The sequence below is a fragment of the Camelus ferus genome, chromosome 12 (assembly GCF_009834535.1).
Source record: "Camelus ferus isolate YT-003-E chromosome 12, BCGSAC_Cfer_1.0, whole genome shotgun sequence".
Lineage (NCBI taxonomy): Eukaryota > Metazoa > Chordata > Mammalia > Artiodactyla > Camelidae > Camelus > Camelus ferus.
The window spans coordinates 16,253,005-16,265,974 of NC_045707.1; the positions used below are offsets into that span (position 1 = coordinate 16,253,005).

The window sequence follows — 12,970 nt, forward strand, 5'->3', positions numbered from 1 at the left end:
TTGCCCTTATACTTGCTTAAGTAGCTTTTCTCTGGCAAATATGAAGAATGATTATCATTAGATTACATTCAGCTTATTCATTCCAATGACAAATATTGCCCCCCCCAGTGCAGAATGCCCTCAACAATTTTAAATATACATTTTCCTCAATGTTTCTTATCTTAAAGCAAAGAAAAATTGTATGTAAAGACAGACAATACATGCAAGATTCTCCAGCCTCATATATGCCTCCTTCTGCTCTTTGGAATCTGTTAAAATTTCAATAATTAATTTATAGCCTCATTTCATTACCTAGGAATTTTAATAGACACTTAATTATTAGTGATAAATAGGGACCAAAACAAAAATCACACATACAAGATGACCTACCAGCAATAAGCACGAAGACTGAGGACCCTAATTTCCCAGTTTAAGTCTTTACTGGAAACCAGTCCAAGTCTTTACTGGAAACCAGTCCTTACACATAAAAATGTAAGTCACTCTAACCTTAAATTTAAAGTGCAAGAGGAATTAGACAATAAATATATTTTTATCATTCCTGGCCAACTTTTTATATTCCATTCTGATCTCAATATAGTATTATAGTATAATAGATGGTTTATTATACCTATGATATTCCTGATGATACCTGAGGGCTCTTTGTGTCTCCAGGGGACAATAAACGTTAATCGCTTCATATACATTTGTTCAATTAGCAAAAGAATAAAAGGCATCAGAAGAGTGAGACAACAAAGATCTAGGTCTTCCAATTCCTCACACATTCAAATGCTCCCTGCCTTACAAAGTATTTTATTCAAGTCAGAGAGATTCGCATAATAAAGATGACAATATTAAGGCAAAAGACTCCACTTTCTGCCTCAAACACTCAACTCTTTAGAGATATCACTCCCTGTCCTTTTTAAAGCACAAATAGGGGTTTCACAGACACTGTCCTCCACTCTCACCAAGCCAACATTCACCTTTCAACCCTATACAAGTACTAAACTGTCTTATTCCAAAGCTAAATAACTAAACTTACACCATGTGTACTTCAGCCAAACCTGGCCAGCATACTGCTGCAGTAAGCGATGTTCTTTTTTCTAAATTCAAAGTTTCTCATTTTGTGATTAGTTCCCAATAATGCTATGTATAAAAACAGCAGCCTTCTTGGAAGGGGAGAACTAGAAGACAAAAAAAACTCCTCCACTAGAGCCTTCAGATAGCACCAAGAGAACTTGACCTCTCAGACTTTTAAGCTCACAGAAAGGGCATAAGTCGGTCAGCAGACATTACTATTTACGTGCATGGTAAGGAAGCAGGGAATAAAGATGTCTTTGATCCCAAAGCACCCACCCAAGCTCTTAGCACTAAAAATCAAATAGAAGAGATGCAGCTTTATAGATCCGAGTCTCTCACCTCTAACATTCACTTCACTGAATTAAAACTGAATGGAAGCTGCTTAGTACCTCTGCGTATTCCAAGGGATCACCACTGATTTCCTAACAGTTGAGTAAGATTGGACTCACGTCAGACTTCCCCATTCATTAACAAGAAGTACAGCCAGGCTGCCCAGAAATTCCCCACCCCAGTCCCTCAGCCATTCCGGAAACATGAGAAACCAAGTATACTGCAATCATGGCCTTTTGGGTACTGGATCCAAAATAAACTGTGCCAAGGACAAGACTGTTGTGAACAAAAATACTACAACCATATCCCTAAACAAAAAATGCTGAAACCAAGTTATCAGCAGCTGCCTCCACTCCCCAGTGAGGACAAGCCTGTAGCCCAGCCTCTGCAGCCATTTACAATGGTGCACTCTGAGCAGACTCAGAATAATAAAGGACAAAATAATGGCCCTAGATAGCTAGATGCTTGTCAAAGGAATTAATTCAATGAGCCCAAATGTTTGCTTCCTCCCATACACAGAAAAGCACAACTTTAACTTGAGATGCCTGGTTTTCTTTAGGTAACAAGTAATCTTTTATTGTTCCAACTACCTGGTCTTTGTTGTAAAGCTCCTATATATCCTAGCTCCTCCCCTGCCTCTTCAGAGCAGTCCCTCAGAGCCATCAGAGGGGCTGTCATCCCAGCTCGAGTCCTCCCGTCAAATAAAACATAACTCTCAACTTTTAGGCTGCGCATTTATTTCAGTCGACACTGTCAAAGAAACATTCTACAATGAACAACTAAACAGCCAAAGGTTTCACTAACCCAACACTGCTATCATGGACAGACCCAGTACTGTATAGAGATAGCTTCCAATAAACAACCAGGAGAAAGCCTCTAGTCTCAGGTAATTATACTGTACCCTCAAGATCAACATTAATGACGTGGATGGAAAACACAGGCCTAAGGGTTCATTGGCAATAGGCTCACAGGATTCTGAGCAAAGGATAATGTCAGACTGCTTACAGCCTGGAATCTTTACCGGAAAAGAAGGCACATGCAGGTAATAATAACAAAAACTTCTACCTGCCAGAATTGTTCTAAGCTCTTTAAGTGTATTAACTCATTTAATACTCACCACCAACTCTTAAAGACTGATAACATAAATCCCCATTTTAAGTATGTGGAAACAGAAGAACAAAGAGTTTAAGCAACTTACTCCAAAGTTTAAAAAGCCAAGAAGTGGTGCAAACTAGCCAGGGTTCAGACTCCACAGGAATCAAAGGAGAAACAAGTGTCCCCTGGTTTCACCAATAGTCACTAGAATTATGGCCAGCAAAAGTTTCTGGAAACGTGTCTCCCCTTGCCTCTTCTTCCATGTAATTTTTGCTTTTCACTTTAAAGAGATGTCACATTCCCTTAACTTTATAACGCTTCTTAGAAAGCAATGGACAATATGAGAATATCTTCATTTTACACACAGGAAAACTCAAGCCCTGGTTCCTCAACTTCTCCCCTAATGATGCTCTTTGAAATAGTCTGATATATGAAGGGGACTTGGGGAAGCCAAGTTAAGAAGTATCCAAAGGCGGAACATCAAAAAGTAAGCATAGTTTTTAAAGTAGGGACATATGAAACGGAACAGCTGGAGAGCAGCCACTCCACTCACATCCCGTGTGCAATAATGCCCCCTACGAAAGTACCTGGAGCTTGGAAGCTGCACAAACAGCCCTAAAACCAATATACACACCAAGTACTCAGCGGCCTGCCCCAGCCCTTCACACGAAGGCGCTCCTTGGACGTCGACTGCACTAAAATGAATTCTTTTGTTGAAGTGGGGCGGCGGGAGGCCGAGGGAGCAGAGGGGGCGCCAGGGCTCCACAGATAAGAAAATGGCCTCAGGGACCTTGCCCTGTGCCCGTCGGCCTCTTCCCCGTCTTGAAGCAGGGTCAGCACCGGGCCCAGCAAGGCGGCAGGTCCGGCCGGGGATTCAGCCATTTCTCTTAGGCCGCGGCTGGGAAGGAGCGAGTTCCCTGCGACCTCTGGCGTTCGCTCCCCGCCCCCCGCTCCCAGCGCCCTCCTCTCGGTCTTCCTTCGAATACTGCGGCTCCATCTGGACCCCGCACCCAGGCCCTCCCTGCCGCACCGCCCGTCACAGCCCCGCTCGGCGCTCCGCGTGCCCTATCCTGGTCCCGGCGCCTGCTCCCAGGGCTGTCCTCGAGCCCCCCGGCACCCTCCCCGCCCACCCGGGGAAAGCCGGGCGCCCGCGTGACCCCTGACCTGGACTGCTGCCCACCTTACCGGCTCCGCCACCACCTGACAGACAGTCCTGGCAACCGCGGCTCCATATCCCTGGAGCCAGCGCCACGCCAGCGTACCCCTACACGCTCTACGATTGGCCGATGGGAACGCAGTCGCACATTCCTATTGGCTGGATCCCTCATATTCTCCTTAGAGGCCCGCGCACGAGGCAGGCTGACGGCGAATCCCGAGGCTCCGCCCACCCTGGGTCAGGCTGGAGGCGGGGCCACGGCGGCTGGGGCGGGAGCTGTCTCCTGCAGAGCTAGTGTTCGCGCGAGTCCAACCCGCAGTGTGGATTTGGAGGCTTCCAGCCCTGCTGGTAGCCTGTTGTATTTCGCCGCAGCCTCACGTTAGGTACTGGAAATCAAGACCATTTCTTCTGAGATACGGCTCTGCGAGATACAGTTCCAACCTATAGCCACTTGGCAAGACCATTTCTTCTCGTCCCCAGAGCCATATCATAGTATCTGCTGCCACACCAAGAGCACCCCACACATGGGAGGAACCGCGAAACATAGCTAGTGCAGCCAGTTCGACTGCATTAGCTGCCCTACTCCCAAGCCTCAGTAATGAATCGTTTTCCTCCCTCCTACCCAGCTGCCTCGCTTCTTCCCCTAAGCTTTATTCTCCCCCAACCCAGAAGCAATCCCACACGATTCCCAGCCTCAACCTCACACCCCAGAGTCATCTCTCTGAAGATGACCAGACTAGTGGCGCTTTAGAGGAGAGAAAGTAGTGTGACAAACCACCCTAATAGTCTATAATGTCATTTAAAGCTACTAGAACCGTAGACACCCCCGCTCCCCCTCCCCCCAGCCCCTGTATAACTTACATTAAAGATAACCAAGCTTATCTAACCAAGGCATAGGCCTAGAGGGGAAAAGGATAAACCCTTCCAACTTCTTTCTTCATGTAAAAACTGCTAGCAGGAAATTTTATTAGTTGATAAAAGAGTCCAAGAGAGGAAGAAAGGAGAGTAAACTGCAAAAAGGAAAATCCAAATAAAGTACAAAGTAAAAACAAATTCAGGGACCCAAAAAACTGGGCTGAGCGTCATCAGTTATCTGGTACAGGCTGGTTTCCATACAGAATTTCTCCTGGAGAGAAAAGAAAATGGACAAATTAGCTCTGAGGAACTCTCTACAACATATCTGGGGAGTTTCAGAAAGGCTTGATGAAGTCCCTCCAGACCAGAACCTTTCCTTTAGGAACTTCTGCTGCAATTAGGGGGAAAAAAAATGGCTGGAGCTATTCTTGTGGGTGTTCCAAGTCTGCTCAGGTGGGCAGCTTCCCTGGATTGTTGCTTACTTATGTGCTGGGTACTTACTTAGCTCACAGTGTGGAGCTGCCTCCTTCTTAAGCTGTTTCTTCATTGTGCAGGCTGAGTTTGACTTTTCCAAGTGCCAGCTCCCCGTCTGCTGCCTCTATATATGCAGACCAGTGCGCCTCCCTTGGTTAGATAAGGGCACCTTAGGCTGCTGTGGGCAACACATCGTTAAAGACACCGCATGGAATTTCAAGAAGCAAACCACACCCTTCAAAGCATGATCAGATTTCATCTTTGACCTGCCATGAAAGGAGAAGTGTTGTATATCTGCCACTTCTGGATATTAATGAACAATGAATTGCGTTTGAAAACTTTTATTCTCCAATTTCATCTCTGTCTCATTTGGCAGGAGCTGGAGTGCCAGTGGTTGAAAGGGGTGGAGTAAAAGGAATTGCTTTCCTTCAGGATGCCACTCCTCTTGGAGTGAAGCTTGTTCGGGCACTTGTACAGAGCTACATGTACATTAGGACTCTGCTCCCCTGAGACGTAAACTGAAACCAATTAACCCCAAGCCAGACAGTCCACAAAGTATTTTCCACATAGGGACGTGCAGCACCAATGCAATTATAAGGAGTCTTGGAGCGTGGGCGAAAATGCCACCTGGTCCATCCCTTCGGATCTGAAGGAACCGCCAGCATCAGCTTGGTCAATCAGTGACCCACAGATGGACAACAAAGTCATACCAACCCAGGACTTGGTGCCTCGTGGCAAAGGGAAAAAAACAAAACAAACAAACAAAAAAAAAAACACCTGAGACTGCAAAAGAAGAAAGAAAAACAAAATCAGAACAAGCCAGGATTTCTCAATGTGGGAGGAGAGGAACTGGAAAAAAAAAAATGAGGAAAATTTGCCTCAGGCAAATATAGTTTAGTAGGCCAGCTGGAGAGGTAAAGCTGGAAAGGAGAGGCATTGGAGTGGGGTGAGGAGACTGGAAGAAGACCTTGCTGCCTTCAGAAAGTTTCCTGGTAGTTTTAAAGGAAATCTGCTTAGTGACATAAAAACATGCAAATGAGTGTGACAGAAATAAATCCCTTAAAATGGAAAAGAAATAAAAGCAGTAATCAATTCATATCAGCCTTCTAGCAAGTGGCCCTCATTCCTACATGGAACAGCCATAGATTCTGTAGGAGGAATTACAGATCTTCTTCATGATCCAAGATAAAGGTCTCTTTACCTCACGGTGTCCCCAAGCATTGAAAGTCATCTCATTACAACGTGTCCTACCTTCTTGTCCTTGTTCAATGGCAGACAAGTTCCCTAAAGCAAAATTGTCTTAGATTGGATTGGGCTCCAAATTGTCCCCCTTCCTGGGAAAATAGAAGAAAAGAAGAAATAAGAAATCACCTGTGGACTAACCTGTTGCAGGAAAAGGCCCTATTTTAGTGGAGGAATTCCAGAATAGGAATGGATTTCACAGTGAGACTTGACCACAGCCCCGCTGTTTCCTTAGCTCAGCAGCTGATCCCAACACACACACTCCTTGCCTTCTAGGTCTCCAGTTCTCACTGACAGTAACTGACATTAATGGAATTCTTATTATGTATGAAACACCATATTTAACACAATACAAACATGAAGTAATCCTCACAATAAATTTGTGTGGCAGGAACTATTATCTTTATTTTGCATATTAGAAACCTGAGTCTGAGAGAGGTTAAGTAACTTGCCAAAGGACACACAGTAATTTAGTGATAGAGCCAGGCTCCGAACACAAATTTGTTAGAGCCAAGAACCAGCACTCTAACTAGCATACCATAACGCCTCCATCTTGTACACCGAAAACAATTCCCTTCCATTCAAATCTTTAGTTAAAAAAATTATCTCTTTTATAAAATCCAATTAATGTAAATTCACTGAAGATTCCACATTACCACAAAAGCCAACTCATTTCTGTATAGATGTTAAAATGTATCTGTATCATGTGTGCTCCTTATTTAAATAGACTTTTCCTTCCATGCTCACCTCCTACCCACTCTTCAAGTATTCTTTTTCATGCTTTTGTTTTTCCCTGAAACAATTGCCTAAAATTAATTCCTCCCACCCTTTCCCTTCTGTTGGAGGACCCAAGGGAATGCAAAGTGCCCACAAACGAGATGAAAAATGAAGCCGGCAGCTCCGTATACTCAATAGATTGGTTTATGATAGGGTAACTTATTCACAGGGTGGGATCAAGATCAAGTGGTCAATGATCTGGAAGCATTCACAGCTGCACTCTGCACCGCTGAGGGGCCGCTGGGACAATTTTACAGTTAACCTAGGGTATGGTGGTACATGCTTGGAAACAGGACGTGCATTCCTAAGTGAAGATTCATGAATAAGTCTTGGCACCTGGAGTACATCAGTGAAGATTATCATCTTTGTTTGGTGACTAGTAGAGCATAGGGGCTACCTGGTCCTAATGATTATTAAACAATATCTATTAATTATAAAACCCTTGACAACAGAGAAGTGATTCACTGGGGCCCAGTACAGTCCTGGGTAGAGTCAGTGGAAAGACAGGAGAAACTATAAGGGCCCAAGGTGGCGTCAGTTATGCTAACAGCCATACACCTTCCTTACCTGGAAAACTAATGTTATTGTTATTGTTATTGTTATTATTATAGGTTCCATTAAAATATCCTCCTCTGTGATGCATTCCCTGACTCCTCCAGGCATTTATCCCTATACTCCATCTCCTACCCAAACACTCTATTCTAGCACTAACTCATTCTGCATATATTTATTGAGAATCAACTATGTACCAGCAGAGTGCTGGGTGGTACAAATACAAACACAAAGAAGATAAGTACAACCCCTTACAGGGTTTGTTTTTGTGCTTTTTTTCTTCTACTAAAATGTGAGCTGCTTAATAGGGGTGATTATCTTATCTTTGTACATCTGGTGATGACAAAGGCCAAATATATAGGTGTTCCATAAATGCATTATCCCATTTTTTAATATGCTATGGCTGTCTGGCAATGAAGAATAATAATTAGGCTATGAATGTTTATATTTATGTATCTGTTTCCAAAGTTGAGTCTTATCTCTCCAAAAAAAATTCCTCTCCAAAAAAAATTCCTCCCTTGACTCTGCTAGCCATAAGCTATTCCTGTGATAAACGCTGGAATGCACAGGCAGGATCCCCTTTGAGAATGAAGGACTCACTGTCCCCACTGTCAGGAGTGGGAGTGTTGCTGGCAGATTACCCCTAGCCATCATGTCATGCCCCTTTCTCAGGCAGCCCACATCAAATGACTGATCTGTGTGAGAGTATAAAGATTCACCCCTTTAACCCCAACTCCAAAGGTTGGCTGAGCCTTTATCATGCATCACAGTTTGAATTCCTTCTGTACAGACTTGCTTCCTTCCCTTCCTGTAGTGTCTGTCCCAAGATCACTTCCTAATAAACCTACCGCCTCCATTACAGAGTCGGCTTCCCGTCTTACTTCCTCCTGTAACCCAAAATCAATGTTTCTGAAAAAGTAGTCTGCACTCCACTACATTCTTTACACTCGTTTTTGTTTGTTTGTTTGTTTGTTTTTTCTAGCTTTTGTGATCCACCCTGGAAATTACTTTCCTGCTAGCTAAATGAGATCGCCATCAGCCAAATACAGTCAGAACCTACTAACTCTTCAAGTTTCTCCATATTTGAAATGTGACACCACTCCTCTTACTGGCTTTCATCACACTGTGCTTTCTGGGTCCTTCTGTTCAAATCGATCTTTCTGTGCTATCTTCAACTGGGACATTTATTCCTCCTACTCCTTAAATGTAGGCATTCCTTAGGGTTACTCCTTAGTCCTAATCTAATTCTATACAATGTCTCTGCAATTCCAGTGTAGTAATACTGGAGACCCACGCAGCATTAGAGACATTCATGGGACAGATCAGAGTAACAGAAAGAACAGCCTCTTAAGGGTAAAACAGACCTGGATTCCAGGCCAAGCCAACTGGGAAACTGTTGGTAAATTATTAAATCTCTGTGTTTCATTTCTTTATCTGAAGTGGGCACAGTATCAACCTCATAAGAGGCTCCCTGTATTTTTTGTCCCCCCAGTACACCAGTGTTCTCGCTTACTCCCTGTCTTTTCACATATAATGTCTATGCTGGGACATTCTTGCTCTGCCATCTAGCTAACTCCTACTCACCACTGATGTCTCACTTCAGATGTTCCTTCCTCCACAAACCCCTCTGTGATCCCAGCATCTGAGCGAGGTGTGTCTTCTATGTAGTCCTATGACACCCTCTTCCCCCCTTTCCCATAGCACTATCCCATGGAATTGCCATTGCTGTTTATTTGTCTGTAAGCCTTGTTGAGGGTCAGGACATTGTCCCATTCACCGTTGTGTCCTCAGGGAGGACTCCAAGGCTGACGGCATCCCTTCACAGCCCCAGCACCATTTCACCTTCCTGCTGATGATTCCCAGAGGCTACTCTGTGCAGCCTCTCTCCCGGAGCCACACCTGCCTTACTGTCTCTGTCGCTGGATATTCAGCTGGAAAGTCAACATTGCCGTATCTCCGACTATCCTCCTCTCTACTCAAACCATCTTGTTCTTATAATTTCCCTCATTTTGTAGTTTCTGGGACTTGAAAACTGGAAGTCCTCAGGAATTCCTCACCCTCCCTCTCGTCAAATGATGCCCATGACTAGAGCCTATTTGCATAAGGTCAGTTGTCTTCTTCTATTTCAGCTGCCACCTTCCTGCTTGGGCCTCCATTGCTCTGCCCTCAACAACCTCAAAATTCCCCTGATCAGATGACTGGATAAAGAAGTTGTGGTATATTTATACAATGGAATACTACTCTGCCATAAAAAAGAATAAAATAATGCTATTTGCAGCAACATGGATGGACCTAGAGATCATCACTCTAAGTGAAGTAAGCCAGAAAGAGAAAGAAAAATACCATGTATCACTCATATGTGGAATCCAAAAAAAAAAAAAAAAAAAAGACACTGTGAACTCACCTACAAAACAGAAACAGACTTAGTAAACAATCTTATGGTTACCAGGGAAAGGGGATGGGAAGGGATAAATTTGGGAGTTTGAGATTTGTGAATGTTAGCCACTATAAATAAAAATTGATTTTTAAAAAGTTTCTTCTGTATAGTGCAGGGAACTCTGTTCAATATCTTGTAATGACCTTTTATGAAAATGAATATATGTATGTATATGCATGACTGGGACATTGTGCTGTACACCAGAAATTGACACATTGTAATTGACTGTACTTCAATTTTAAAAAATCCCCCTGATTAATAAGATCATTTCTCTTCCCCCCTTAGAAACTTTCAAAGGCTCCCTACTGCCTACAGAGTAAAGAAGGAGGGGAAAGGAGCTCACATTAAGTGCCACGTGGAGGATGCTTTACCCACAATATCAGTTTTAAATACAGAAGAGGCTTTGATCTGACATTCAGATCAAAGTTCTGAATGTCATGCTTCCAGCCTTCCTCTTACCTCATCTCCCACCTCTCCACCATGCAAACCCTTTATTCCAGTTGAATTTCATACTCTCTACATCCTTAACTCACCCTGCCTTTGCCTGACCCTGTGCCTTGACTCCTGCTGTCACCTCCACCTGCACTTCTAGTACTGAAATCCTGCTCATTTTTTAAGAACTAACTCAAATGCCACCCACACCTTAAAGCTTTACCTGATTCTCATGGGATGTGACCTCTTCTGCTCCTGAATCTTTATGCTTTTTTTTGGCTCATATTTTTCCTTTCATTAATTATTTGAGTTTATTCTCTAATTTCTGCCACTAGATTGTGAGCTTCATAAAGACAGCTGTACATTATTTTTATATCATTCACTGCACCTAGCACATCATTATTACTCAATAAACATTTGAAACATTGAACTTTAGCTTGAGTTTGACTTTACATATATGTGACCTGTAATAGTGCTTTTCAAATTGGGTCTCAACACATTATCGGATTATGAAATCAATTTACTGTATCTCCATCAGAATTTTTAAAAAATTGAATAGGAAATATCAGGGAATGTCACAAGTACTGAATAGGTATTGTCTTGTAAAACTTTATGTTAATAATGTGTATGTTGTGTGTGTGTGTGTGTGTGTGTGTACTGGGTTGATGTAAAATGTATTTCTTACTGTAACAGTCAAAAAAGGTGAAAAAACACCACTGTAATATGTATGCATCATTTCAATCAGCTGATTACAAGCTCCTTCATGAAAGAAAGCAGATCTGGCAAACTCTGACCTTGCAATCAGTGAGAGTCAGTACTCTACTCTGAGCCCCACTCATTCTATGGGGCTGCCCTAGGGATTCACAGACTCAAGGCAAAGAGCAAGGTCTTGTCTTTAAGACAGCATCTCATGTATTAAGAGAGGCAAAACAAATTTATGAAGAAACTCTACAAATACTTAAGAAAGCAGCTGAAGAGCCATAGAGGAGGACTTGAATTTAGAGCCAGAGACCTACTTGGAGTTCTCGCTCTGCTATGTGTGATGTTGGATAATTGTTGCTTGATTTCTCTGAGCTTCTGTTTAACCAACTAAAAGAATAACCTTACCCTACCTTACATACTTATGTTAAAATTAAGTGATACATATATACAAGATTATTTTGTAAGCTATAAAAATATTCAAAAGTTTAAGGTTAAAAACCTGCAGGTGTCATTCAGTAAACAAGTAAAAATGGATGTAGGTAAATTATACAGCTAAATGTGCATTAGGCATAATTTTTATTTTGTTTTTTGATTACTAGTGATAGAAACCCAATTCAGACTGGTTGTGCTCAAAGAGAATTGAATCATTCACATAACCCAATGGTACAGCTGGCTTTGGGCAGGGCTAGACCTGGGGACTCAGATGACATCAACCAAGCTGCTGCCCTCCTGCCTTTCTTTCTAACTCTCACTCTGGGCTCTCCTTCAGTCCCAGCGTGGTTTTCTTCTAACACAGGTGCTACCTGCTTGGTGGGATGATAGCCACCGTGTGCTCTGGGCTGATGTAATCCTCGCCCATCCAGCTAGATGCAGGCTGAATATCTTCTTCCCCATCATTCCAGCAAACTCTCAGGGAGGGTTCTGTCTGAAACCTAGCTTGGGTTATGAGCCAAGTCTCAAAACACAAACGGTAGCCAAGGACACAAGTTGACCCTTGGAGTTAGGGGGTGGATCACCTGGACTGAAAAAGAGGTTGGTGGGGAGTCTTCTTAAGGAGTAAGGTCAGAGATTCAGGATGACCTAGTTTCTAAAGCTGAATAGGATTAGTTTAGAAAGACATCTTGGTCTCTTCTGTTTAATGTCATCATATAACATTAGAGTAAGGACACACACACACAAACACACACACACACACACGTTATTCCATTTCATCTCATTCATTTAACACAGTATTGAGGACCTACTATGTGCTAAGTAAAGATTTACAAAGTTCCTGCCCTCAGAGAACTTACATTCTGTTGGGGGTACAAATAATAAACAAGTGAGTCAGTAAGTATATATCAGGGAGTGATAAGTTCTAGTAAAAAAATAAATAAATGTAAAGAGCTAGGTAAGGAGCAACAAGAGCCAGAGGTGGGAGATATAGACTATTTCAGAAGGGATGGTTAGGCAAGACCTCACTTTGAAGGATAAATTTATTTTTTATTTTTTATTTTTGAAGGGTAAATCTGATTGAAGTGAGAGAGCAAGTCACAGGAATCTGAGGGAAAACTTCCAGGCAGAGGGAAAAGCAAGTGCAAAGACCCTGAGACAGGACCAATGGGGTCCCCCTGAGCCATACATGCATATTTAGTAACATACATATTTGCATGTGTATGTGAACATTATTAATCCTTTATTTTCCTACATTAGAACATCTGACAATGATATTATGACAGTGATTTTATGAGAGGGATATTAAACTGCAAAATCCTTGAAGTCTTTCTAATTATTGATTCAACTAGGTAAACCATTTATAATTCTTGCTGAAGGTGCAAATGTGCCTACACTGAGAGTACCTGGAGGTAGGCGCTTCCTTTTCC

At 42.7% G+C, this 12,970-nt stretch overlaps 1 protein-coding gene across 9 annotated transcripts in view; it reads right to left on the bottom strand.

Annotated features, from left to right (window-relative positions):
• SLC11A2 (solute carrier family 11 member 2) overlaps positions 1 to 12,970 on the bottom strand; it is a 44,324-nt gene that overhangs the window by 26,313 nt on the left and 5,041 nt on the right. The window contains exons 2-3 of one of the 9 annotated variants that reach the window (XM_032492836.1): positions 6,218 to 6,300; positions 4,994 to 5,141 (exon numbers count right to left, since the gene is read on the bottom strand). The exons of 1 other annotated variant lie outside the window; for it this stretch is intronic. In XM_032492836.1, coding sequence (XP_032348727.1) covers positions 4,994 to 5,039 — 46 coding nt within the window. In that variant the 5' untranslated portion in view covers positions 5,040 to 5,141; positions 6,218 to 6,300. Of the gene's footprint in view, positions 1 to 3,115; positions 3,227 to 3,645; positions 3,812 to 4,993; positions 5,145 to 6,217; positions 6,301 to 12,970 lie in introns of those variants that run through there. 7 more of the 9 variants (XM_032492835.1, XM_032492839.1, XM_032492838.1 and 4 more) reach the window with 7 other exon arrangements.